General features: G+C 47.9%; 1 protein-coding gene across 1 annotated transcript in view; it reads right to left on the minus strand.

The window, feature by feature from the left end:
- Positions 1-27,935, minus strand: part of LOC118966703 (calcium/calmodulin-dependent protein kinase kinase 1) — a 156,436-nt gene that overhangs the window by 75,010 nt on the left and 53,491 nt on the right. The window contains exons 2-4 of the mRNA XM_090188866.1: positions 25,413-25,859; positions 14,124-14,171; positions 10,808-10,861 (exon numbers count right to left, since the gene is read on the minus strand). Coding sequence (XP_090044992.1) covers positions 10,808-10,861; positions 14,124-14,171; positions 25,413-25,736 — 426 coding nt within the window. The 5' untranslated portion in view covers positions 25,737-25,859. The remainder of the gene's footprint in view (positions 1-10,807; positions 10,862-14,123; positions 14,172-25,412; positions 25,860-27,935) is intronic.

The raw sequence follows: 27,935 nt of genomic DNA on the forward strand, positions 1-27,935 counted from the left end.
GTGTTACATCTCCTCCAACCCTTCTACTGTTTATAGTGTTACATCTCCTCCAACCCTTCTACTGCTACTGTTTACAGTGTTACATCTCCTCCAACCCTTCTACTGTTTATAGTGTTACATCTCCTCCAACCCTTCTACTGTTTATAGTGTTACATCTCCTCCAACCCTTCTACTGCTACTGTTTATAGTGATACATCTCCTCCAACCCTTCTACTGTTTATAGTGTTACATCTCCTCCAACCCTTCTACTGTTTATAGTGTTACCTCTCCTCCAACCCTTCTACTGTTTATAGTGTTACATCTCCTCCAACCCTTCTACTGTTTATAGTGTTACATCTCCTCCAACCCTTCTACTGTTTATAGTGTTACCTCTCCTCCAACCCTGCTACTGTTTATAGTGTTACCTCTCCTCCAACCCTTCTACTGCTACTGTTTATAGTGTTACCTCTCCTCCAACCCTTCTACTGCTACTGTTTATAGTGTTACCTCTCCTCCAACCCTTCTACTGCTACTGTTTATAGTGTTACCTCTCCTCCAACCCTTCTACTGTTTATAGTGTTACCTCTCCTCCAACCCTTCTACTGCTACTGTTTATAGTGTTACCTCTCCTCCAACCCTTCTACTGTTTATAGTGATACATCTCCTCCAACCCTTCTACTGTTTATAGTGTTACATCTCCTCCAACCCTTCTACTGTTTATAGTGTTACCTCTCCTCCAACCCTTCTACTGTTTATAGTGTTACCTCTCCTCCAACCCTTCTACTGTTTATAGTGTTACATCTCCTCCAACCCTTCTACTGCTACTGTTTATAGTGATACATCTCCTCCAACCCTTCTACTGCTACTGTTTATAGTGTTACCTCTCCTCCAACCCTTCTACTGTTTATAGTATTACCTCTCCTCCAACCCTGCTACTGTTTATAGTGATACATCTCCTCCAACCCTTCTACTGCTACTGTTTATAGTGTTACCTCTCCTCCAACCCTTCTACTGTTTATAGTGTTACCTCTCCTCCAACCCTTCTACTGTTTATAGTGTTACCTCTCCTCCAACCCTTCTACTGTTTATAGTGTTACATCTCCTCCAACCCTTCTACTGTTTATAGTGTTACATCTCCTCCAACCCTTCTACTGTTTATAGTGTTACATCTCCTCCAACCCTTCTACTGCTACTGTTTATAGTGTTACATCTCCTCCAACCCTTCTACTGTTTATAGTGTTACCTCTCCTCCAACCCTTCTACTGTTTATAGTGTTACATCTCCTCCAACCCTTCTACTGTTTATAGTGTTACATCTCCTCCAACCCTTCTACTGTTTATAGTGTTACCTCTCCTCCAACCCTTCTACTGTTTATAGTGTTACCTCTCCTCCAACCCTTCTACTGTTTATAGTGTTACATCTCCTCCAACCCTTCTACTGTTTATAGTGTTACATCTCCTCCAACCCTTCTACTGTTTATAGTGTTACATCTCCTCCAACCCTTCTACTGCTACTGTTTATAGTGTTACCTCTCCTCCAACCCTGCTACTGTTTATAGTGTTACCTCTCCTCCAACCCTTCTACTGTTTATAGTGTTACCTCTCCTCCAACCCTGCTACTGTTTATAGTGATACATCTCCTCCAACCCTTCTACTGTTTATAGTGTTACATCTCCTCCAACCCTTCTACTGCTACTGTTTATAGTGTTACCTCTCCTCCAACCCTGCTACTGTTTATAGTGTTACCTCTCCTCCAACCCTTCTACTGTTTATAGTGTTACCTCTCCTCCAACCCTGCTACTGTTTATAGTGATACATATCCTCCAACCCTTCTACTGCTACTGTTTATAGTGATACATCTCCTCCAACCCTTCCACTGCTACTGTTTTTCAGGCATTGGACGAGAGAGAACACTCAACCCTGCAACACCATGGTTGAGGGTTCGATTCCCATGGGGATCATGACAATTTTTTTTAAAGTCTGAAAATGTATGACCTCACTACTGTAAGTCTCTCTGTTTAGGAACGTCTGCTAAATTACTCAAATATATGACCTCACAACCGTAAGTCTCTCTGTAAGTCTCTCTGTAAGTCTCTCAAATGTCAATTCAAATGTTGAGGGGCGTTTTATTTCCTGTTTCTGAGAGCGTCAGAGAGTCCGTGTCTGTCTGCTAATAATTAGCTTCTTCATTTCACGCTTAAGTGATTTGGGTTCTGAAAGACACTCATGGGGGGACGGGACGGACTGAAAGTTGACTAGAGACAACCGAGACCTTTAAGACACCTACCATGAGAACCTCCTAAATCTACCCAAAAATAATGAAAACCCACATCAAACTTAAAGACAGGAAGTAAAATCAGAAAGTGGAGCAAAACTAAAAACAGGGGGGTGTGCTCACAACAAACAGAAAATAACTTCCATCTCACAACATGATCAACTTCAATACGTCGAAAGCGCAGAGACCAATCGGCCTTTAGGTAGTCGTTCCACGGACTGTTGACATGTCGACCCATCGGCCTTTAGGTAGTCGTTCCACGGACTGTTGACATGTCGACCCATCGGCCTTTAGGTAGTCGTTCCACGGACTGTTGACATGTCGACCCATCGGCCTTTAGGTAGTCGCTCCACGGATTGTTGACATGTCGACCCATCGGCCTTTAGGTAGTCGCTCCACGGACTGTTGACATGTCGACCCATCGGCCTTTAGGTAGTCGCTCCACGGACTGTTGACATGTCAACCCATCGGCCTTTAGGTAGTCGTTCCACGGACTGTTGACATGTCGACCCATCGGCCTTTAGGTAGTCGTTCCACGGACTGTTGACATGTCGACCCATCGGCCTTTAGGTAGTCGTTCCACGGACTGTTGACATGTCGACCCATCGGCCTTTAGGTAGTCGCTCCACGGACTGTTGACATGTCGACCCATCGGCCTTTAGGTAGTCGTTCCACGGACTGTTGACATGTCGACCCATCGGCCTTTAGGTAGTCGTTCCACGGACTGTTGACATGTCGACCCATCGGCCTTTAGGTAGTCGCTCCACGGACTGTTGACATGTCGACCCATCGGCCTTTAGGTAGTCGTTCCACGGACTGTTGACATGTCGACCCATCGGCCTTTAGGTAGTCGCTCCACGGACTGTTGACATGTCGACCCATCGGCCTTTAGGTAGTCGCTCCACGGACTGTTGACATGTCGTGCTCTAGTATGAACTCCACGGACTGTTGCCTATGTCGACCCATCGGCCTTTAGGTAGTCGTTCCACGGACTGTTGACATGTCGTGCTCTAGCATGAACTCCACGGACTGTTGACATGTCGACCCATCGGCCTTTAGGTAGTCGCTCCACGGACTGTTGACATGTCGTGCTCTAGTATGAACTCCACGGACTGTTGCCTATGTCGACCCATCGGCCTTTAGGTAGTCGTTCCACGGACTGTTGACATGTCGACCCATCGGCCTTTAGGTAGTCGCTCCACGGACTGTTGACATGTCGACCCATCGGCCTTTAGGTAGTCGCTCCACGGACTGTTGACATGTCGACCCATCGGCCTTTAGGTAGACGTTCCACGGACTGTTGACATGTCGACCCATCGGCCTTTAGGTAGTCGCTCCACGGACTGTTGACATGTCGACCCATCGGCCTTTAGGTAGTCGCTCCACGGACTGTTGACATGTCGACCCATCGGCCTTTAGGTAGTCGCTCCACGGACTGTTGACATGTCGACCCATCGGCCTTTAGGTAGTCGCTCCACGGACTGTTGACATGTCGACCCATCGGCCTTTAGGTAGTCGCTCCACGGACTGTTGACATGTCGACCCATCGGCCTTTAGGTAGTCGCTCCACGGACTGTTGACATGTCGACCCATCGGCCTTTAGGTAGTCGTTCCACGGACTGTTGACATGTCGACCCATCGGCCTTTAGGTAGTCGCTCCACGGACTGTTGACATGTCGACCCATCGGCCTTTAGGTAGTCGCTCCACGGACTGTTGACATGTCGACCCATCGGCCTTTAGGTAGTCGCTCCGCGGACTGTTGACATGTCGACCCATCGGCCTTTAGGTAGTCGTTCCACGGACTGTTGACATGTCGACCCATCGGCCTTTAGGTAGTCGCTCCACGGACTGTTGACATGTCGACCCATCGGCCTTTAGGTAGTCGTTCCACGAACTGTTGACATGTCGACCCATCGGCCTTTAGGTAGTCGTTCCACGGACTGTTGACATGTCGACCCATCGGCCTTTAGGTAGTCGCCCCACAGACTGTTGACATGTCGACCCATCGGCCTTTAGGTAGTCGCTCCACGGACTGTTGACATGTCGACCCATCGGCCTTTAGGTAGTCGCCCCACAGACTGTTGACATGTCGACCCATCGGCCTTTAGGTAGTCGCTCCACGGACTGTTGACATGTCGACCCATCGGCCTTTAGGTAGTCGCCCCACAGACTGTTGACATGTCGACCCATCGGCCTTTAGGTAGTCGCTCCACGGACTGTTGACATGTCGACCCATCGGCCTTTAGGTAGTCGCTCCACGGACTGTTGACATGTCGACCCATCGGCCTTTAGGTAGTCGTTCCACGGACTGTTGACATGTCGACCCATCGGCCTTTAGGTAGTCGCCCCACAGACTGTTGACATGTCGACCCATCGGCCTTTAGGTAGTCGCTCCACGGACTGTTGACATGTCGACCCATCGGCCTTTAGGTAGTCGCTCCACGGACTGTTGACATGTCGACCCATCGGCCTTTAGGTAGTCGCTCCACGGACTGTTGACATGTCGACCCATCGGCCTTTAGGTAGTCGCTCCACGGACTGTTGACATGTCGACCCATCGGCCTTTAGGTAGTCGCTCCACAGACTGTTGACATGTCGACCCATCGACCTTTAGGTAGTCGCTCCACGGACTGTTGACATGTCGACCCATCGGCCTTTAGGTAGTCGCTCCACGGACTGTTGACATGTCGACCCATCGGCCTTTAGGTAGTCGCTCCACGGACTGTTGACATGTCGACCCATCGGCCTTTAGGTAGTCGCCCCACGGACTGTTGACATGTCGACCCATCGGCCTTTAGGTAGTCGTTCCACGGACTGTTGACATGTCGATCCATCGGCCTTTAGGTAGTCGCTCCACGGACTGTTGACATGTCGACCCATCGGCCTTTAGGTAGTCGTTCCACGGACTGTTGACATGTCGACCCATCGGCCTTTAGGTAGTCGCCCCACAGACTGTTGACATGTCGACCCATCGGCCTTTAGGTAGTCGCTCCACGGACTGTTGACATGTCGACCCATCGGCCTTTAGGTAGTCGCCCCACAGACTGTTGACATGTCGACCCATCGGCCTTTAGGTAGTCGCTCCACGGACTGTTGACATGTCGACCCATCGGCCTTTAGGTAGTCGCTCCACAGACTGTTGACATGTCGACCCATCGGCCTTTAGGTAGTCGCTCCACGGACTGTTGACATGTCGACCCATCGGCCTTTAGGTAGTCGCTCCACGGACTGTTGACATGTCGACCCATCGGCCTTTAGGTAGTCGCTCCACGGACTGTTGACATGTCGACCTATCGGCCTTTAGGTAGTCGCTCCACGGACTGTTGACATGTCGACCCATCGGCCTTTAGGTAGTCGCTCCACGGACTGTTGACATGTCGACCCATCGGCCTTTAGGTAGTCGTTCCACGGACTGTTGACATGTCGACCCATCGGCCTTTAGGTAGTCGCCCCACGGACTGTTGACATGTCGACCCATCGGCCTTTAGGTAGTCGTTCCACGGACTGTTGACATGTCGACCCATCGGCCTTTAGGTAGTCGCTCCACGGACTGTTGACATGTCGACCCATCGGCCTTTAGGTAGTCGTTCCACGGACTGTTGACATGTCGACCCATCGGCCTTTAGGTAGTCGCCCCACAGACTGTTGACATGTCGACCCATCGGCCTTTAGGTAGTCGCTCCACGGACTGTTGACATGTCGACCCATCGGCCTTTAGGTAGTCGCCCCACAGACTGTTGACATGTCGACCCATCGGCCTTTAGGTAGTCGCTCCACGGACTGTTGACATGTCGACCCATCGGCCTTTAGGTAGTCGCCCCACAGACTGTTGACATGTCGACCCATCGGCCTTTAGGTAGTCGCTCCACGGACTGTTGACATGTCGACCCATCGGCCTTTAGGTAGTCGCTCCACGGACTGTTGACATGTCGACCCATCGGCCTTTAGGTAGTCGTTCCACGGACTGTTGACATGTCGACCCATCGGCCTTTAGGTAGTCGCCCCACAGACTGTTGACATGTCGACCCATCGGCCTTTAGGTAGTCGCTCCACGGACTGTTGACATGTCGACCCATCGGCCTTTAGGTAGTCGCTCCATGGACTGTTGACATGTCGACCCATCGGCCTTTAGGTAGTCGCTCCACGGACTGTTGACATGTCGACCCATCGGCCTTTAGGTAGTCGCTCCACGGACTGTTGACATGTCGACCCATCGGCCTTTAGGTAGTCGCTCCACAGACTGTTGACATGTCGACCCATCGGCCTTTAGGTAGTCGCTCCACGGACTGTTGACATGTCGACCCATCGGCCTTTAGGTAGTCGCTCCACGGACTGTTGACATGTCGACCCATCGGCCTTTAGGTAGTCGCTCCACGGACTGTTGACATGTCGACCCATCGGCCTTTAGGTAGTCGCCCCACAGACTGTTGACATGTCGACCCATCGGCCTTTAGGTAGAAACTCCACGGACTGTTGACATGTCGACCCATCGGCCTTTAGGTAGTCGCTCCACGGACTGTTGACATGTCGACCCATCGGCCTTTAGGTAGTCGCTCCACGGACTGTTGACATGTCGACCCATCGGCCTTTAGGTAGTCGCTCCACGGACTGTTGACATGTCGACCCATCGGCCTTTAGGTAGTCGCTCCACGGACTGTTGACATGTCGACCCATCGGCCTTTAGGTAGTCGCTCCACGGACTGTTGACATGTCGACCCATCGGCCTTTAGGTAGTCGCTCCACGGACTGTTGACATGTCGACCCATCGGCCTTTAGGTAGTCGCTCCACGGACTGTTGACATGTCGACCCATCGGCCTTTAGGTAGTCGTTCCACGGACTGTTGACATGTCGACCCATCGGCCTTTAGGTAGTCGCTCCACGGACTGTTGACATGTCGACCCATCGGCCTTTAGGTAGTCGCTCCACGGACTGTTGACATGTCGACCCATCGGCCTTTAGGTAGTCGCTCCACGGACTGTTGACATGTCGACCCATCGGCCTTTAGGTAGTCGCTCCACGGACTGTTGACATGTCGACCCATCGGCCTTTAGGTAGTCGCTCCACGGACTGTTGACATGTCGACCCATCGGCCTTTAGGTAGTCGCTCCACGGACTGTTGACATGTCGACCCATCGGCCTTTAGGTAGTCGCTCCACGGACTGTTGACATGTCGACCCATCGGCCTTTAGGTAGTCGTTCCACGGACTGTTGACATGTCGACCCATCGGCCTTTAGGTAGTCGCTCCACGGACTGTTGACATGTCGACCCATCGGCCTTTAGGTAGTCGCTCCACGGACTGTTGACATGTCGACCCATCGGCCTTTAGGTAGTCGCTCCACGGACTGTTGACATGTCGACCCATCGGCCTTTAGGTAGTCGCTCCACGGACTGTTGACATGTCGACCCATCGGCCTTTAGGTAGTCGCTCCACGGACTGTTGACATGTCGACCCATCGGCCTTTAGGTAGTCGCTCCACGGACTGTTGACATGTCGACCCATCGGCCTTTAGGTAGTCGCTCCACGGACTGTTGACATGTCGACCCATCGGCCTTTAGGTAGTCGCTCCACGGACTGTTGACATGTCGACCCATCGGCCTTTAGGTAGTCGCTCCACGGACTGTTGACATGTCGACCCATCGGCCTTTAGGTAGTCGCTCCACGGACTGTTGACATGTCGACCCATCGGCCTTTAGGTAGTCGCTCCACGGACTGTTGACATGTCGACCCATCGGCCTTTAGGTAGTCGCTCCACGGACTGTTGACATGTCGACCCATCGGCCTTTAGGTAGTCGCTCCACGGACTGTTGACATGTCGACCCATCGGCCTTTAGGTAGTCGCTCCACGGACTGTTGACATGTCGACCCATCGGCCTTTAGGTAGTCGCTCCACGGACTGTTGACATGTCGACCCATCGGCCTTTAGGTAGTCGCTCCACGGACTGTTGACATGTCGACCCATCGGCCTTTAGGTAGTCGCTCCACGGACTGTTGACATGTCGACCCATCGGCCTTTAGGTAGTCGCCCCACAGACTGTTGACATGTCGACCCATCGGCCTTTAGGTAGTCGCTCCACGGACTGTTGACATGTCGACCCATCGGCCTTTAGGTAGTCGCCCCACAGACTGTTGACATGTCGACCCATCGGCCTTTAGGTAGTCGCTCCACGGACTGTTGACATGTCGACCCATCGGCCTTTAGGTAGTCGCTCCACGGACTGTTGACATGTCGACCCATCGGCCTTTAGGTAGTCGCTCCACGGACTGTTGACATGTCGACCCATCGGCCTTTAGGTAGTCGCCCCACAGACTGTTGACATGTCGACCCATCGGCCTTTAGGTAGTCGCTCCACGGACTGTTGACATGTCGACCCATCGGCCTTTAGGTAGTCGCCCCACAGACTGTTGACATGTCGACCCATCGGCCTTTAGGTAGTCGCTCCACGGACTGTTGACATGTCGACCCATCGGCCTTTAGGTAGTCGCCCCACAGACTGTTGACATGTCGACCCATCGGCCTTTAGGTAGTCGCTCCACGGACTGTTGACATGTCGACCCATCGGCCTTTAGGTAGTCGCTCCACGGACTGTTGACATGTCGACCCATCGGCCTTTAGGTAGTCGCTCCACGGACTGTTGACATGTCGACCCATCGGCCTTTAGGTAGTCGCTCCACGGACTGTTGACATGTCGACCCATCGGCCTTTAGGTAGTCGCTCCACGGACTGTTGACATGTCGACCCATCGGCCTTTAGGTAGTCGCTCCACGGACTGTTGACATGTCGACCCATCGGCCTTTAGGTAGTCGCTCCACGGACTGTTGACATGTCGACCCATCGGCCTTTAGGTAGTCGCTCCACGGACTGTTGACATGTCGACCCATCGGCCTTTAGGTAGTCGCTCCACGGACTGTTGACATGTCGTGCTCTAGCATGAACTCTATGGACTGTTGCCTATGTCGCGCTCTAGCATGAACTCTATGTACTGTTGCCTATGTCGCACTCTAGCATGAACTCCACGGACTGTTGCCTTTGTCGCGCTCTAGCATGAACTCCACGGACTGTTGCCTATGTCGTGCTCTAGCATGAACTCCACCTCAACCTAACGTCCACGGCTTTATTTTATTGGCCCGTGTGTTTATGCAACTTTCAAAAAGGATTCCACCAATCTGATAACCCCTCAGTGACAGAAACTCTACCATAAAAGTGTATTTTGAACACTCAAAAGCAGCAGAGCTTTAGAGGAAGTGATTAGAGCGACTACCATTCTCATGGAAAACAGTCCCTTCGGCTGGCACAGAGAGACGACATCAGAGATGATCTTGTAATCTACGATAGACTGTAGATTGTCTACACGATTAGAGCGTGCAAAACTGGACAACAACAAAAAAACAAATCACAAAATAATCTGTTGCAAAATCTGTTACAGCGATGCCTTTCTTGTCGTCCAGCATCTTTACCATTAGAAGGTTACTGGTACTCTGTGTGAGGATGTATAACAGAACCCCCACCTTGAGCTCTCACTGTGGACACAGATGTACAGATCCAAGTCTGGAATGCCTGGAAATATAATTCAATCCTGTGCCTTCCTCTTCCTCATGTTACATTACATTTGAGTCACTTAGCAGACGCTCTTCTCCAGAGCGACTTCCAGTTGTGATGTCATACATTTTTGTTGTTGTGATGTCATACATTTTTGCTGTTGTGATGTCATACATTTTTGCTGTTGTGATGTCATACTTTTTTCCCCTCATCCATCTCTCCTTGTTTTTATCCAGGAGCAAACCTCAATCTCTCTCATCTCTCTCCTTTTCTCTCTCTCTCTTTCTCTCACCACCCTCTCTCCCCCCTCTCTCCCCCTATCTCTCGTTCTGTCCCTTTCTCTCTCTCAGTACCTCTGCATCCATCTCTCTCTCTCCAGATGAGACCAGTCTGTCTCTGATTTGAACCATGCAATCTGTCCGTGCATTTACAGTACAGGCCATCTCACTGTCAGCATGAGCACTAAGACGGGGAACGGAGAACCCTTTCTGATGTGATCGCTTTGCATCGACACCGCTAACATGAATCACACACACGCACACACACACGCACACACACACACGCGCACACACACACGCGCGCGTGCACACACACACACACACACACACACACACACACACACACACACACACACACACACACACACACACACACACACACACACACACAGGGGACGGACAACTAAGACAGTGTGCAGGTAGATAAAGGCCTTGAGTTGGGCCATTATCATTTCAAGCTACTAAAACGTTCCACTTCACAAAGAGCTGAAAATGGCTGATGGATCATAATTGACTCCTTTTACAAGTAGAAAGAGGGCTAACACACACACACACACACACACACACACACACACACATACACACACACGCACACACACACACACATACACACACACACACGCACACGCACACGCACACGCACACACACACACACACACACACACACACACACACACACACACACACATACACACACACACACACACACCAAACAAACACACGCTGGTCACTTACATAGTGATTGTCATCATTGTCATTGTAGACCAGTTTGACAACCCCGTAGGAGCCCTGCAAAGTCACAGGAGAGGAGAGAGACATGTCAATAATGCAGCATATTTAGTCCATCTCTCTATGTTATTAAAGTGTATCTCTATGTTATTATAGTGTATCTCTATGTTATTAAAGTGTATCTCTATGTTATTATAGTGTATCTCTATGTTATTATAGTGTATATCTATGTTATTATAGTGTATCTCTATGTTATTATAGTGTATCTCTATGTTATTATAATGTATCTCTATGTTATTATAGTGTATCTCTATGTTATAATAATGTTATTATAGTGTATCTCTATGTTATTATAGTGTATCTCTATGTTATTATAGTGTATCTCTTTATGTTATTATAGTGTATCTCTATGTTATTATAGTGTATCTCTATGTTATTATAGTGTATCTCTATGTTATTATAGTGTATCTCTATGTTATTATAGTGTATCTCTATGTTATTATAGTGTATCTCTATGTTATTATAGTGTATCTCTATGTTATTATAATGTTATTATAGTGTATCTATATGTTATTATAATGTTATTATAGTGTATCTCTCTATGTTATTATAGTGTTATTATCGTGTTTCTCTCTATGTTATTATTGTGTATCTCTATGTTATTATAGTGTATCTCTATGTTATTAGAGTGTTATTATAGTGTATCTATATATTTTATTATAGTGTTTCTCTCTATGTTATTATAGAGTATCTCTGTTGGGTTTATCTAGTCTTAGTAGGTGTGGAATGAATCATCTGTGGAACGGAACACCTCTTAGAAATTCACCCCAGTCCCAGTGCTCTAAAGCATTCAGTAGTCAGAGGAAACAGGATGAGATGCTTCATGGACACGCTCTACCGTATGATTCAAGTTCACATCAAAGCAACGTGACTCGTCCACAGGCTTTCATAAAACAGGAGACAGACAGTACAAATAGCCTGAGGGATCATTTTTAAGAGAAACCACTTGTTGGATTAGGAGACAGACAGTACAAATAGCCTGAGGGATCATTCTTAAGAGAAACCACTTGTTGGATTAGGAGACAGACAGTACAAATAGCCTGAGGGATCATCCTTAAGAGAAACCACTTGTTGGATTAGGAGACAGACAGTACAAATAGCCTGAGGGATCATCCTTAAGAGAAACCACTTGTTGGATTAGGAGACAGACAGTACAAATAGCCTGAGGGATCATTCTTAAGAGAAACCACTTGTTGGATTAGGAGACAGACAGTACAAATAGCCTGAGGGATCATTCTTAAGAGAAACCACTTGTTGGATTAGGAGGCAGACAGTACAAATAGCCTGAGGGATCATTCTTAAGAGAAACCTCTTGTTGGATTAGGAGACAGACAGTACAAATAGCCTGAGGGATCATTCTTAAGAGAAACCACTTGTTGGATTAGGAGACAGACAGTACAAATAGCCTGAGGGATCATTCTTAAGAGAAACCTCTTGTTGGATTAGGAGACAGACAGTACAAATAGCCTGAGGGATCATTCTTAAGAGAAACCACTTGTTGGATTAGGAGACAGACAGTACAAATAGCCTGAGGGATCATTCTTAAGAGAAACCACTTGTTGGATTAGGAGACAGACAGTACAAATAGCCTGAGGGATCATTCTTAAGAGAAACCTCTTGTTGGATTAGGAGACAGACAGTACAATAGCCTGAGGGATCATTCTTAAGAGAAACCACTTGTTGGATTAGGAGGCAGACAGTACAAATAGCCTGAGGGATCATTCTTAAGAGAAACCACTTGTTGGATTAGGAGACAGACAGTACAAATAGCCTGAGGGATCATTCTTAAGAGAAACCACTTGTTGGATTAGGAGACAGACAGTACAAATAGCCTGATGGATCATTCTTAAGAGAAACCACTTGTTGGATTAGGAGACAGACAGTACAAATAGCCTGAGGGATCATTCTTAAGAGAAACCTCTTGTTGGATTAGGAGACAGACAGTACAAATAGCCTGAGGGATCATTTTTAAGAGAAACCACTTGTTGGATTAGGAGGCAGACAGTACAAATAGCCTGAGGGATCATTCTTAAGAGAAACCACTTGTTGGATTAGGAGACAGACAGTACAAATAGCCTGAGGGATCATTCTTAAGAGAAACCACTTGTTGGATTAGGAGACAGACAGTACAAATAGCCTGAGGGATCATTCTTAAGAGAAACCACTTGTTGGATTAGGAGACAGACACTACAAATAGCCTGAGGGATCATTCTTAAGAGAAACCACTTGTTGGATTAGGAGACAGCTAATATCTAGTGGACAGACGCGCATAACATATCATTTGGACAAATCACGATTTCGCATCTTTTCAAATTTCGGAAGGGGAGGGAACATTTGACCCATAGGCTTGCCTGTAAATTGTAAAGAGTTTGGGGTGGAGCTACCACTTTGCTTCAGCTCCTCTTTCTAGTACATTTTCTAACACATCTCCCCTCCAAGATGAAGAGGTAGCCAGCTAGAGAATACTATGGACCGACTGGAGCCCCCGTGGATACCCCTAGGACTCTAATATGAGCTATAGAGGGAACAGCTACGACTGTACATCTAAAAGATGTCCGTCTTCTATTGATGGTCAGGCCCTTTAAATGGAGATTGTTACAAGGCAGACCCAGACAGACCCAGACAGAGACAGACCCAGACAGAGATAGACCCAGACAGAGATAGACCCAGACAGAGACATACCCAGATAGAGATAGACCCAGACAGAGATAGACCCAGACAGAGATGGATCCAGACAGACCCAGACAGACACAGACCCAGACAGAGATAGACACAGACAGAGATAGACCCAGACAAAGATAGACGCAGACAAAGATAGACCCAGACAAAGATAGACCCAGACAGGCCCAGACAGAGACAGACCCAAACAGACACAGACCCAGACAGAGATAGACCCAGACAGAGATAGACCCAGACAAAGATAGACCCAGACAGACCCAGACAGAGATAGACCCAGACAAAGATAGACCCAGACAGACCCAGACAGAGATAGACCCAGACAGACCCAGACAGAGAAAGACCCAGACAGACAGAGACAGCGCATGGATAACACCAGCAGGGTTGACATAAGGTAAGTGAACATGGGCTATTCCGCTCAGGGATAATATTGATTTTGTCTTTGGTGTTAATCATAACAGACTGTATAATCAATGGGAGACAGTTCGATACAACAGGGACACAATGGTAAAGAAACACGCTATACCAATATCAGAAAGAGAAGAAGAATTAAACCCGGGGTGTTCTGCGTTAGGTCTAGGCTCACCTTGCCGATCTCACTCTTCAGCTTGTACTGGTTTAGCTGGATACAGTCCTGAAGCAGGAAGAAGACAAGAAAAGGGATAACATTCGTAAACGACAACACATGAGAGAAAGACATGCGCCCTGCGGAGAGAAATAGACCATTGGATGACTAAAATATCAGCCTTGGACACATGAACAAAAATGTTCTTCACTGCCGAGCTCATAGAGACGGCAGGAGTGATGTGTACGGTCACTCAATTCTGTTTACAGTCACAGATCAAATCAAATCAAATCAAATCAAATGTATAAAGCCCTTCTTACATCAGCTGATATCTCAAAGTGCTGTACAGAAACCCAGCCTAAAACCCCAAACAGCAAGCAATGCAGGTGTAGAAGCACGGTGGCTAGGAAAAACTCCATAGAAAGGCCAAAACCTAGGAAGAAACCTAGAGAGGAACCAGGCTATGAGGGGTGGCCAGTCCTCTTCTGGCTGTGCCGGGTGGAGATTATAACAGAACATGGCCAAGATGTTCAAATGATCATAGATGACCAGCAGGGTCAAATAATAATAATCACTGATCTGTTTAAACGGATGATTCTGAGCTCCATAGCAACCACTGATACTGCATGTCCTCAACCAGGGACAGTCAACCAGGGACAGTCAACCAGGGGACAGTCAACCAGGGACAAGGCAGAGAGAGGAGCCCTGCTCTGTTGGGGAGAGAGAGAGAGAGAGAGAGAGAGAGAGAGAGAGAGAGAGAGAGAGAGAGACAGAGAGAGAGAGACAGAGAGACAGAGAGAGAGAGAGAGAGAGAGAGAGAGAGAGAGAGAGAGAGAAGGAGAGTGAAGAAGAGAGAGAAGGACAGAAGAAAATAAAATACAGCTATCCCTCCCTAGTCAGAGGACACAGCTATCCCTCCCTCCTCAGAGGACACAGCTATCCCTCCCTACTCAGAGGACACAGCTATCCCTCCCTACTCGGAGGACACAGCTATCCCTCCCTACTCAGAGGTCACAGCTATCCCTCCCTACTCAGAGGACACAGCTATCCCTCCCAACTCAGAGGAAACAGCTATCCCTCCCTACTCAGAGAACACAGCTATCCCTCCCAACTCAGAGGACACAGCTATCCCTCCCTCCTCAGAGGACACAGCTATCCCTCCCTACTCAGAGGACACAGCTATCCCTCCCTACTCAGAGGACACAGCTATCCCTCCCTACTCAGAGGACACAGCTATCCCTCCCTACTCAGAGGACACAGCTATCCCTCCCTACTCAGAGGACACAGCTATCCCTCCCTCCTCAGAGGACACAGCTATCCCTCCCTACTCAGAGGACACAGCTATCCCTCCCTACTCGGAGGACACAGCTATCCCTCCCTACTCGGAGGACACAGCTATCCCTCCCTACTCAGAGGACACAGCTATCCCTCCCTACTCAAAGGACACAGCTATCCCTCCCTACTCAAAGGACACAGCTATCCCTCCCTACTCAGAGGACACAGCTATCCCTCCCTACTCAGAGGACACAGCTATCCCTTCCTACTCAGAGGACACAGCTATCCCTCCCTACTCAGAGGACACAGCTATCCCTCCCTACTCAGAGAACACAGCTATCCCTCCCTACTCAGAGGACACAGCTATCCCTCCCTACTCAGAGGACACAGCTATCCCTCCCTACTCAGAGGACACAGCTATCCCTCCCTACTCAGAGAACACAGCTATCCCTCCCTACTCAGAGGACACAGCTATCCCTCCCTACTCAGAGAACACAGCTATCCCTCCCTACTCATATACATATAACAAATACAACTTGAAACTGCCATTCTATTATTGAAAACCTTTAGCATACTTTGGATGGTTTCCATATTGATCATGTCCGTGGTACAAATACCTGGGCATCTGGATCGATGAAAAGCTGTCTTTTAAAAACCATATTGATGAGTTAGTTAAGAAACTTGAGAATACAAATTGGCTTCTTCTATAGAAATAGGGTCCGGCCTCTCGCTAAATAGTCCATGTTCCTACCGTTCCTAGACCGCGGCAACATCATCTATATGAACGCAGCTGCCACATCATTACAGCTGCTAGATACGGTAGTGTCTTTGGCTATGCCGGATTAAGTGATATGACATGCTATTCTATAAAATAATTATTCCGCAATTAATATTACCTGATTGAGCTAATCATGTAAATGTAATTAACTAGAGAGTCGGGGCACCAGGAAATAATATTTATAGAGTTGTTATCTTCTGAATAAACTCTCAAAGACCTAGTAATATTTTACATCCAACACCTTAGTGAGGGCAGAGAGACACACCTGAGTGCACTGTGCGAGGCTGGAACCCACTTAAACAGACATTACTCCTTCAGTACTGAGCATCGGGTGGCGAGCCAATTAATAGAAGAGGGAAATGTATTGGTGCCAAAACGCTGCTCATGCTTTTTCTGAAAAGAGTGAAGGCGATGCTGTCACTGTGGTCGGAAAATGAGGAGAGAGATGGAGGGGGCAGAGTGAGAAAGAGAGAGAGACGAGAGAGAGAGGGAGAGAGAGAGAGAGAGAGAGAGAGAGAGAGAGATAGAAAGAGGTTCCTAATACCACTGAAACATCAAAACTATGAGACACGGATGTGTGTGGGATGCTGTTGTGGGTGTGGGATGCTGTTGTGGGTGTGGGATGCTGTTGTGGATGTGGGATGATGTTGTGGATATGGGATGCTGTTGTGGGTGTGGGATGCTGTTGTGGGTGTGGGATGCTGTTGTGGATGTGGGATGCTGTTGTGGGTGTGGGATGCTGTTGTGGGTGTGGGATGCTGTTGTGGGTGTGGGATGCTGTTGTGGGTGTGGGATGCTGTTGTGGATATGGGATGCTGTTGTGGATATGGGATGCTGTTGTGGATGTGGGATGCTGTTGTGGGTGTGGGATGCTGTTGTGGGTGTGGGTGTTAATCCTCGGCTTCAACACAAGAGACTCCATAATTAGGTTCATCCCTCTAAGACAGGGAGAGAGGAAGGGAGAGAGATATAGGAAGGGAGAAAGAGAGAGAGAGAGAGAGAGAGAGACATATTTCCCTCAGATTACACAGATCCACAAAGAATTCGAAAACAAATCCAATTTTGATAAACTCCCATATCTACTGGGTGAAATTCCACAGTGTGCCATCACAGCAGCAAGATTTGTGACCTGTTGCCACGAGAAAAGGGCAACCAGTGAAGAACACACACCATTGTAAATACAACCCATATTTATGCTTATTTATTTTATCTTGTGTCCTTTACCATTTGTACATTGTTAAAACACTGTATATTTATAATATGACATTTGTAATGTCTTTATTGTTTTTCTGTATGTGTAATGTTTACTGTTAATTTTTATTGTTTATTTCACTTTATATATTATCTACCTCACTTGCTTTGGCAATGTTAACACATGTTTCCCATGCCAATAAAGCCCTTGAATTTAATTGAATTGAGAGAGAGAGAGAGAGAGAGAGGAAGGGAGAGAGAGAGAAAGAGAGAGAGGGAGAGAGGGAGAGAGAGAGAGAGAGGGGAAGGGAGAGAGAGAGGAAGGGAGAGAGAGACAGGGAGAGAGGAAGGGAGGGAGAGAGGAAGGGGGAGAGAGAGAGAGAGAGAGAGAGAGAGAGAGAGGAAGGGAGAGAGAGAGAGAGAGAGAGAGGAAGGGAGAGAGAGAGAGAGAGAGAGAGAGAGAGAGAGAAAGAGAGGAAGTGAGAGAGAGAGAGAGAGAGAGAGAGAGAGAAAGAGAGGAAGGGAGAGAGAGAGGAAGGGAGAGAGAGAGACAGGGAGAGAGGAAGGGAGGGAGAGAGAGAGAGAGAGACGTAGTGTGAGAGCAGTGGAGTAAAGTACTTAAGTAGAAATACTTTAAAGCACTACTTTTAGGGGGTCTGTACTTTACTTTTGACAGGAAAATGGTCCAATTCACACACTTGTCAAGAGAACATCACTGCTCATCCCTATTGCCTCTGATCTGGCAGACTCACTAAACATAAACGCTCAGTTTGTAAATTATGTCAGAGACGGAGTGTGAGAGAGACAGAAAGAGAGAGAAAGACAGAGAGGTAGAGAGATTGACAGAGACAGAGTGTGAGAGAGACAGAAAGAGAGAGAAAGACAGAGAGGTAGAGAGATTGACAGAGACGGAGTGTGAGAGAGACAGAAAGAGAGAGAAAGACAGAGAGGTAGAGAGATTGACAGAGACGGAGTGTGAGAGAGACAGAAAGAGAGAGAAAGACAGAGCGGTAGAGAGATTGTAAAACATACTGTGTCTGTAAAATGTATATAGCCCATATAAGCCTAAGTGCTTTTGTCCATTAGTTTACTCTAATTAGAGGAGGGTGGTAGGGTTAGGGGAAAATAACAAAGGAGAATATCAATACTTTTAAAAAGTATATACACTGTATATTTACAAAAAATATATATGGGGGATTGGAAATGATGCAGACAATGACATTGATAGAAGCCACAATCTATCTGCAATATTAAAGCTGAAATACCCCAAGTCAATAAGAGGAACACCTCCTCTCTCTCTCTCACCATGCCATTCAAGGTTAACCTGGTTCACTCTCACTCAGCACGGCTACAACCTTGGTGCGTCCCACGTTTAACCCTATTACCCACAGGGCTTTGGTCAAAAGGAGTGCACTATATAGGGAATAGGGTGCAGTAGTAGTGCACTATATAGGGAATAGGGTGCTGTAGTAGTGCCCTATATAGGGAATAGGGTGCTGTAGTAGTGCCCTATATAGGGAATAGGGTGCTGTAGTAGTGCCCTATATAGGGAATAGGGTGCTATAGTCGTGGACTATATAGGGAATAGGGTGCTATAGTAGTGGACTATATAGGGAATAGGGTGCTATAGTAGTGGACTATATAGGGAATAGGGTGCCATTTGGGACTTTGAGAAGCTGACAGCCAGAGCCAGACAGAACCTTTAATAAATCCTCTTAAAGGTAAAGTCCCATATTTGAGGACCCTATTAGATTTTTTTTGTATTCAATTCAGTCTGGTATGAGAACTGTTCCCCATCTGCAAAGACATGGTTCCTCTGCTATTGAGCTGTGCCTTAAAATCTACAGTGTGACTTACTACCATATATGGGCATGAGAGTGTATAAGGGCAGGCCGAGTCGATGACCTCATTTCAAGATGGCTGCTACCAACATTCCGGTTAGCGTTGTGAAGCATAAACAAAATAAACCCGAAATACGTTGATTCACACCAAAAGCCGGGACTCCACACATCATGAGGATATCTTATGTGTCTGGCTGTGACCTACTGTTATTGATCACCAGCCCCGAGAGTCAAAATGTGTATTTTATACAACGTTTTCACCAAACAGCAAACATCTTACAAGGTCAATTTGGTCTGTGTTTGAGCTGTAGCTACACGAGGGGTATGACATTTAATCCTTAGGTTGGTGGGAACAAATCTAGCCTATTGACAATGTTCTTGTAACGGTTTTCTATATGAGAAGGAGAGTCGGACCAAAATGCAGCGTGTAGATTGCGATCCATGTTTTAATGAACAAACGTAAAACACGAATCAATGCAAACACTACAAAATAAAGAACGTGATGAACGTAACGAAAACCTAAAACAGCCTATCTGGTGAAAAACACATAGACAGGAACAATCACCCACAAACACACAGTGAAACCCAGGCTACCTAAATATGGTTCCCAATCAGAGACAATGACAAACACCTGCCTCTGATTGAGAACCATATCAGGCCGAACATAGAACTAGACAAACTAGACATGTAACATAGAATGCCCACTCAGATCACACCCTGACCAAATCAAAACATAGAAAATACAAAGTAAACTATGGTCAGGGCGTGACAGTACCCCCCCCCCAAGGTGCGGACTCCGGCCGCAAAACCTGAACCTATAGGGGAGGGTCTGGGTGGGCATCTGTCCGCGGTGGCGGCTCTGGCGCTGGACGTGGACCCCACTCCATGACAGTTTTAATCCCCCTCCTAAACGTCCCTAAATAGGTTACCCACCACAATGATAACATGGGACAGAGGGACAGCTCGGGACAGAGGTAACTCGGGACAGATGGGTAGCTCAGCCCTGAGAGGAAGCTCAGCACTGAGAAGAAGCTCAGCACTGAGAGGAAGCTCAGGCAGGTGGTTGGATCCGGCAGATCCTGGCTGGCTGGCGGTTCTGGAAGATCCTGGCTGACTGGCGGATCCAGGAGAATCTGGCCGACTGGCAGATCTGGAAGAGTCTGGTCGACTGGCAGATCTGGAAGAGTCTGGTCGACTGGCAGATCTGGAAGAGTCTGGTCGACTGGCAGATCTGGAAGAGTCTGGTCGACTGGCAGATCTGGAAGAGTCTGATCGACTGGCAGATCTGGAAGAGTCTGGTCGACTGGCAGATCTGGAAGAGTCTGGTCGACTGGCAGATCTGGAAGAGTCTGGACGACTGGCAGATCTGGAAGAGTCTGGACGACTGGCAGATCTGGAAGAGTCTGGACGACTGGCAGATCTGGAAGAGTCTGGACGACTGGCAGATCTGGAAGAGTCTGGACGACTGGCAGATCTGGAAGAGTCTGGACGACTGGCAGATCTGGAAGAGTCTGGACGACGGGCAGATCTGGAAGAGTCTGGACGACGGGCAGATCTAGAAGAGTCTGGTCGACTGGCAGATCTGGAAGAGTCTGGTCGACTGGCAGATCTGGAAGAGTCTGGACGACTGGCAGATCTGGAAGAGTCTGGACGACTGGCAGATCTGGAAGAGACTGGTCGACACAGACTGGCTGCTCTGGCTGCTCCATGCTGACTGACAGCTCTGGCTGCTCCATGCTGGCAGACTGCTCTGGCTGCTCCATGATGACTGGTAGCTCTGGCTGCTCCATGCTGACTGGCTGCTCCATGCTGACTGGCAACTCTGGCTGCTCCATGCTGACTGGCTGCTCCATGCTGACTGGCAGCTCTGGCTGCTCCATGCTGACTGGCTGCTCTGGCTGCTCCATGCTGACTGGCTGCTCCATGCTGACTGGCTGCTCCATGCTGACTGGCTGCTCCATGCTGACTGGCGGCCCTGGCTGCTCCATGCTGACTGGCGGCCCTGGCTGCTCCATGCTGACTGGCGGCCCTGGCTGCTCCATGCTGACTGGCGGCCCTGGCTGCTCCATGCTGACTGGCGGCCCTGGCTGCTCCATGCTAACTGGCAGCTCTGGCGGCTCCTTGCAGACTGGCAGCTCTGGCGGCTCCTTGCAGACTGGCAGCTTTGGCGGCATCCTGCAGACTGGCAGCTCTGGCGGCTCCTTGCAGACTGGCAGCTCCATGCAGACTGGCAGCTCTATGCAGACTGGCAGCTCCTTGCAGACTGGCAGCTCCTTGCAGACTGGCAGCTCTAAGCTAACTGGCAGCTCTATGCTAACTGGCAGCTCTATGCTAACTGGCAGCTCTATGCTAACTGGCAGCTCTATGCTAACTGGCAGCTCTATGCTAACTGGCAGCTCTATGCTAACTGGCAGTTCTGAACAGGCGGGAGACTCCGGCAGCGCTGTAGAGAAGGCAGGCTCTAACAGCGCTAAACAGGCGGGAGACTCCGACAGCGCTGAAGAGAAGGGAGGCTCTGGCAGCGCTGGACAGGCGAGGCGCACTGTAGGCCTGATGCGTGGTGCTGGCACTGGTGGTACTGGGCCGAGGACACGCACAGGAAGCCTGGTGCGGGGAGCTGCTACCGGAGGGCTGGGGTGTGGAGGTGGTACTGGAAAAACCGGACCGTGCAGGCGCACTGGAGCTCTTGAGCACCGAGCCTGCCCAACCTTACCTGGTTGAATGCTCATGGTCGCCCTGCCAGTGCGGCGAGGTGGAATAGCCCGCACTGGGCTATGCAGGCGAACCGGAGACACCGAGCGCAAGGCTGGTGCCATGTAAGCCGGCCCAAGGAGACGCACTGGGGACCAGCTGCGTAGAGCCGGCTTCATGGCATTAGGCTCGACGCTCAATCTAGCCCGGCCGACACGCGGAGCTGGAATATACCGCACCGGGCTATGCACCCGCACTGGAGACACCGTGCGCACCACTGCATAACACGGTGCCTGTCCGGTCTCTCTAGCCCCCCGGTAAGCACAGGGAGTCTGCCCAGGTCTCCTACCTGGCGTAGCCATACTCCCTGTTAGCCCCCCCCCAATAAATTTTTGGGGCTGCTTCTCAGGCTTCCATCCGCTACGTCGTGCTGCCTCCTCATATCTGCGCCTCTCCGCTTTCGCCGCCTCCAGTTCTTCTTTGGGGCGGAGATATTCTCCTGGCTGAGCCCAGGGTCCTCTTCCTTCTAATTCGTCCTCCCATGTCCATACCTCCTCTTTGGGCTGCTCCTGTTGCCTCTTCTCCTGCTGCACCTTTGGGCGGCTACACTCCCCTGGTTTAGCCCAGGGTCCTCTCCCGTCGAGGATTTCCTCCCATGTCCAGAAATCCTTATTGCGCGTCTCCTCGCGCTGCTCCTGCCTGTTGACACGCTGCTTGGTCCTTTTGTGGTGGGTGATTCTGTAACGGTTTTCTATATGAGAAGGAGAGTCGGACCAAAATGCAGCGTGTAGATTGCGATCCATGTTTTAATGAACAAACGTAAAACACGAATCAATGCAAACACTACAAAATAAAGAACGTGATGAACGTAACGAAAACCTAAAACAGCCTATCTGGTGAAAAACACATAGACAGGAACAATCACCCACAAACACACAGTGAAACCCAGGCTACCTAAATATGGTTCCCAATCAGAGACAATGACAAACACCTGCCTCTGATTGAGAACCATATCAGGCCGAACATAGAACTAGACAAACTAGACATGTAACATAGAATGCCCACTCAGATCACACCCTGACCAAATCAAAACATAGAAAATACAAAGTAAACTATGGTCAGGGCGTGACAGTTCTCTAATGATGTATGACTTAATGGCAACATCGAAAGTCCACCGAGTGACTATATCTTTGCGCATCAAAAATATGATGAAAACACACAATGTATGAGGGAGGTTGGTGTTGTTGTTTTTATAGTAAACAATAACTTTAAGGCACATGCAGTGTGCAAAAACCAGTGCAATTACCACATTCAGACACTTTGGAGAGGTTGAAAGGATACTTGAATGTACTCTGGATACCCCATAACACCACACTGTTTGAGTTTTATTTTATTTTTAATTAAATCTTTATTCAACCAGGTAGGTCAGTTGAGAACAAGTTCTCATTTACAACTGTGACCTGGTCAAGATAACGCAAAGCAGTGCGACAAAAACAACAACACAGAGTTACACGTGGAGTAAAACAAACGTACAGTCAATAACAACACAATAGAAAAATCGATATACAGCGTGTGCAAATGTAGTACGATTAGGGAGGTAAGGCAATAAATAGGCCATAGTGGCGAAATAATTTCAATTTAGCATTAATACTGGAGTGATAGATGTGCATTTCAAGCTAAAGTGTCCCTAGCTAACGTTAGGTGGCTGGGTCGTTAGCTAACGTGTGATGTGATGTGTGTGATCTTACATGTTGTTTACCTAGCTAGGTTAATTGTTTAGCTAGCTAGCTAGGTACAGTGTACAACACCTGTTGAATATGGCCGGTGTCAGTAAACGTCAGCAAAAAAACGTAATGAAATTGTTGCCAGCGCTGGTTAGGCTGTTTTCATGTTATCCAGAGGTAAACAAATCTTCGGCCAGAGCGTCAAATTTGCTCTCTGAACGCAAGGAGATGGACGGGGCTAAAGCTTCAGAGGGTGTGGACGATGCTGAATGGGTGTGGCCAAAGCTTCAGAGGGTGTGGACGATGCTGAATGGGTGGGGCTAAAGCTTCAGAGGGTGTGGACGATGCTGAATGGGTGTGGCTAAAGCTTAAGAGGGTGTGGACGATGCTGAATGGGTGTGGCTAAAGCTTAAGAGGGTGTGGACGATGCTGAATGGGTGTGGCTAAAGCTTAAGAGGGTGTGGACAATGCTGAATGGGTGGGGCTAAAGCTTCAGAGGGTGTGGACGATGCTGAATGGGTGGGGCTAAAGCTTAAGAGGGTGTGGACGATGCTGAATGGGTAGGGCTAAAGCTTCAGAGGGTGTGGACGATGCTGAATGGGTGGGGCTAAAGCTTCAGAGGGTGTGGACGATGCTGAATGGGTGTAGACAAGGAAGAGCTCTCTCACCGAAACGCTAAAATGCCCTTTTCTCAAAAGTGAGTTTACAAGTTTATCAACTTTCAAAGCAGAATTTATTTTCCATTGTTCCTCAAAAATGCAGTGTATGATATACCATTTTGTAGCTCTGAGTCTCTACTTTTACCAATGTACAAAAAATATTTCACATTTTGCTACATAGAGCACAAAATCCAGGTGTTGTGTCACATTCTACCATTACATTTAAGAGGTATATCTTTCAGTCTTGGACTGCTTCCCAAATGGAACTCTATTCCCTATAAAGTGCACTACTTTAGACCAGAGTCCAAGTGGAATAGGGTGCCATTTCATACACACTCTTGGAGATGGGCTACTTCCTGGTGTTCTCTCAGATGAGACCAGACGGTTATGCAGTTAGAGGCAACATATTCTATATGTACATTACAAATTAATGTCAATCCCACAATGTCATGACCGTCCCTGAGCAGAGCACTGCCCTAGGTCATCTCAGAACACACGCACGCACGCACGCACGCACGCACGCACGCACACACACACACACACACACACACACACACACACACACACACACACACACACACACACACACACACACACACAGGGATTAGTATGTGGACCCATTAAATGCTGCTAAGACTTAAGCTCTCTGAGAGAGAAAGCTCCGGTCTGCCTGACCGACCGTCCAGTGGCACGCCACACGCCAGCTCGGACGAGATTCACTTTCTTTCCAATACAAGTCTATTCTGCACTACAAATCACAGTTAACAATGATGGAGTATACAATCCCACCATTCACTGATCCCACTGCACACACACACGCACGCACACGCACACACACACACACACACACAGCTGTGACTCTCAAGCCAACAATGACTGCAAAAAGATAAAAACAGGATTTCCCTGGCTGTGGCTGCTGGTGTCTTCAACATTTTAATTCTATTCATCTTTTATTTAAACCTGAAAACCTCTTGGTATTCAGTCAGATGTTCTACCACTGAACTATGCCTCCAAACCCCATTTATAAATCTGACTTAGCCCTCTCAATTCAATTCAAAACATAAGAGCAATAATCATGTTTATTGCATTGAACTGAATTGCATTAAAGTCCTATCCTTTTTCCTGTGTAGGCGCAGAGTCCGTTCACTCACCTCTGCATCTGAGATGGAGACCTGCTTGGACTCCACCGTGGGTCTGCGTGCCACACGGGGGGAGACGTGAGTCCCCTCTGATGGGTACGTCCCTCGTTCCTGTAGCGACAGCTTCCTCCCTGAGAGGTGCGCCCGCGAAGGAGGGCCCCCTTTAGCTCCGCCCTGCTGAGCCCCGTTCCTCACGCCATTGGCCGGTGAGACGTCTGTCTCGGTGGTCTTCATGGTGACTGCGGCCATCATGGCGGTGAGGTTACTGGGGTCAGGGGTCATTGAGTCAGGGTCGGAGTCGTCCCTTCTGCAGCCCGGGTCGGTACTCATAGCCATCACTGGAAGTAGCAATGGGGGGAACGCCGGAGTAAAAGGGGAGGAGGGAGGCGGCGTGGGCACAACAGCATCAACGTGGTCTGGGCCAGCCAGGGGGGGGGTGGGGCTTGCACTGGAGTCTCACTGCAGCCAACAGAGAGTAGAGAGAGGGATCATTTCCTATAAGAAGATAACATGATTGAGATGATTCTATTTTTGTTGATTTAACCTTAATTTAACCTGTATTTATCCTATTGAGGAAACCAATGGAGACCTGGCCAAGAGGGCCAATAGAAATACACATCAAACACATTGTGATGTCATAGGACATGAATAATACGGACATTGATATAGTATCAGGTTCCATGATTTACAGGTTACAGATAACAACCAGACCAATCTAATCCACCCAAGAGCATGTACATATTGGCATTCCATTAAGTCAGTGGCCTTTCACAAGTGTAATTTGGTCCAGAAAAAAACGTTTGGTTTTAGCTAATTGTAACATTCTGTCATAACTTCATAAAAAATCTGTTTCCCATCTAAAGAGGTTAAATAATGATGGTGAAAATCCATCTGCCTCCTCCTCTCCAACTGCCCCTCTATCTCTCCCTCTCTCCATCTGCCTCTCAATTCAATTCAATTCAAGGGGCTTTATTGGCATGGGAAACATGTGTTAACATTGCCAAAGGAGGTGAGGTAGATAATATACAATAGTGAAATAAACAATCAAAATTAACAGTAAACATTACACATACAGAAGTTTCAAAACAATAAAGACATTACAAAGGTCATATATATATATATATATATATATATATATATACAGTGCCTTGCGAAAGTATTCGGCCCCCTTGAATAATTTTGCACGCCCAATTTTTCAGTTTTTGATTTGTTAAAAAAGTTTGAAATATCCAATAAATGTCGTTCCACTTCATGATTGTGTCCCACTTGTTGTTGATTCTTCACAAAAAAATACAGTTTTATATCTTTATGTTTGAAGCCTGAAATGTGGCAAAAGGTCGCAAAGTTCAAGGGGGCCGAATACTTATATATATAAAGTGTTGTAACAATGTACAAATGGTTAAAGTACACAAGGGAAATAAATAAGCATAAATATGGGTTGTATTTACAATGGTGTTTGTTCTTCACTGGTTGCCCTTTTCTTGTGGCAACAGGTCACAAATTTTGCTGCTGTGATGGCACACTGTGGAATTTCACCCAGTAGATATGGGAGTTTAGTGAGCACATAGCCTGTCTTCTCTTGATAGCCATGTCTGCCTACTGCGGCCTTTCTAAATAGCAAGGCTATGCTCACTGAGTCTGTACATAGTCAAAGCTTTCCTTAAGTTTGGGTCAGTCACAGTGGTCAGGTATTCAGCCACTGTGTACTCTCTGTTTAGGGCCAAAATAGCATTCTAGTTTGCTCTGTTTTTTTGTTATTTCTTTCCAATGTGTCAAGTAATTATCTTTTTGTTTTCTCATGATTTGGTTGGGTCTATTGTGCTGCTGTCCTGGGGCTCTGTGGGGTGTGTTTGTGTTTGTGAACAGAGCCCCAGGACCAGCTTGCTTAGGGGACTCTTCTCCAGGTTCATCGCTCTGTAGGTGATGGCTTTGTTATGGAAGGTTTGGGAATCGCTTCCTTTTAGGTGGTTGTAGAATTTAACAGCTCTTTTCTGGATTTTGATAATTAGTGGGTATTGGCCTAATTCTGCTCTGCATGCATTATTTGGTGTTCTACGTTGTACACTGAGGATATTTTTGCAGAATTCTGCATGCAGTCTCAATTTGGTGTTTGTCCCATTTTGTGAAGTCCTGGTTGGTGAGCGGACCCCAGACCTCACAACCAATAAAGGGCAATGGGCTCTATGACTGATTCAAGTATTTTTAGCCAGATCCTAATTGGTATGTTGAAATGTATGTTCCTTTTGATTGCATAGAATGCCCTTCTTGCCTTGTCTCTCAGATCGTTCACAGCTTTGTGGAAGTTACCTGTGACGCTGATGTTTAGGCCAAGGTATGTATCATTTTTTGTGTGCTCTAGGTCAACAGTGTCTAGATGGAATTTGTATTTGTGGTCCTGGCGACTGGACCTTTTTTGGAACACCCTTATTTTGGTCTTACTGAGATTTACTGTCAGGGCCCAGGTCTGACAGAATCTGTGCAGAAGATCTATGTGCTGCTGTAGGCCCTCCTTGGTTGGTAACAGAAGCACCAGAT

The sequence above is a fragment of the Oncorhynchus mykiss genome, chromosome 10, assembly GCF_057628025.1.
Source record: "Oncorhynchus mykiss isolate SJ-2025 chromosome 10, ASM5762802v1, whole genome shotgun sequence".
NCBI lineage: Eukaryota > Metazoa > Chordata > Actinopteri > Salmoniformes > Salmonidae > Oncorhynchus > Oncorhynchus mykiss.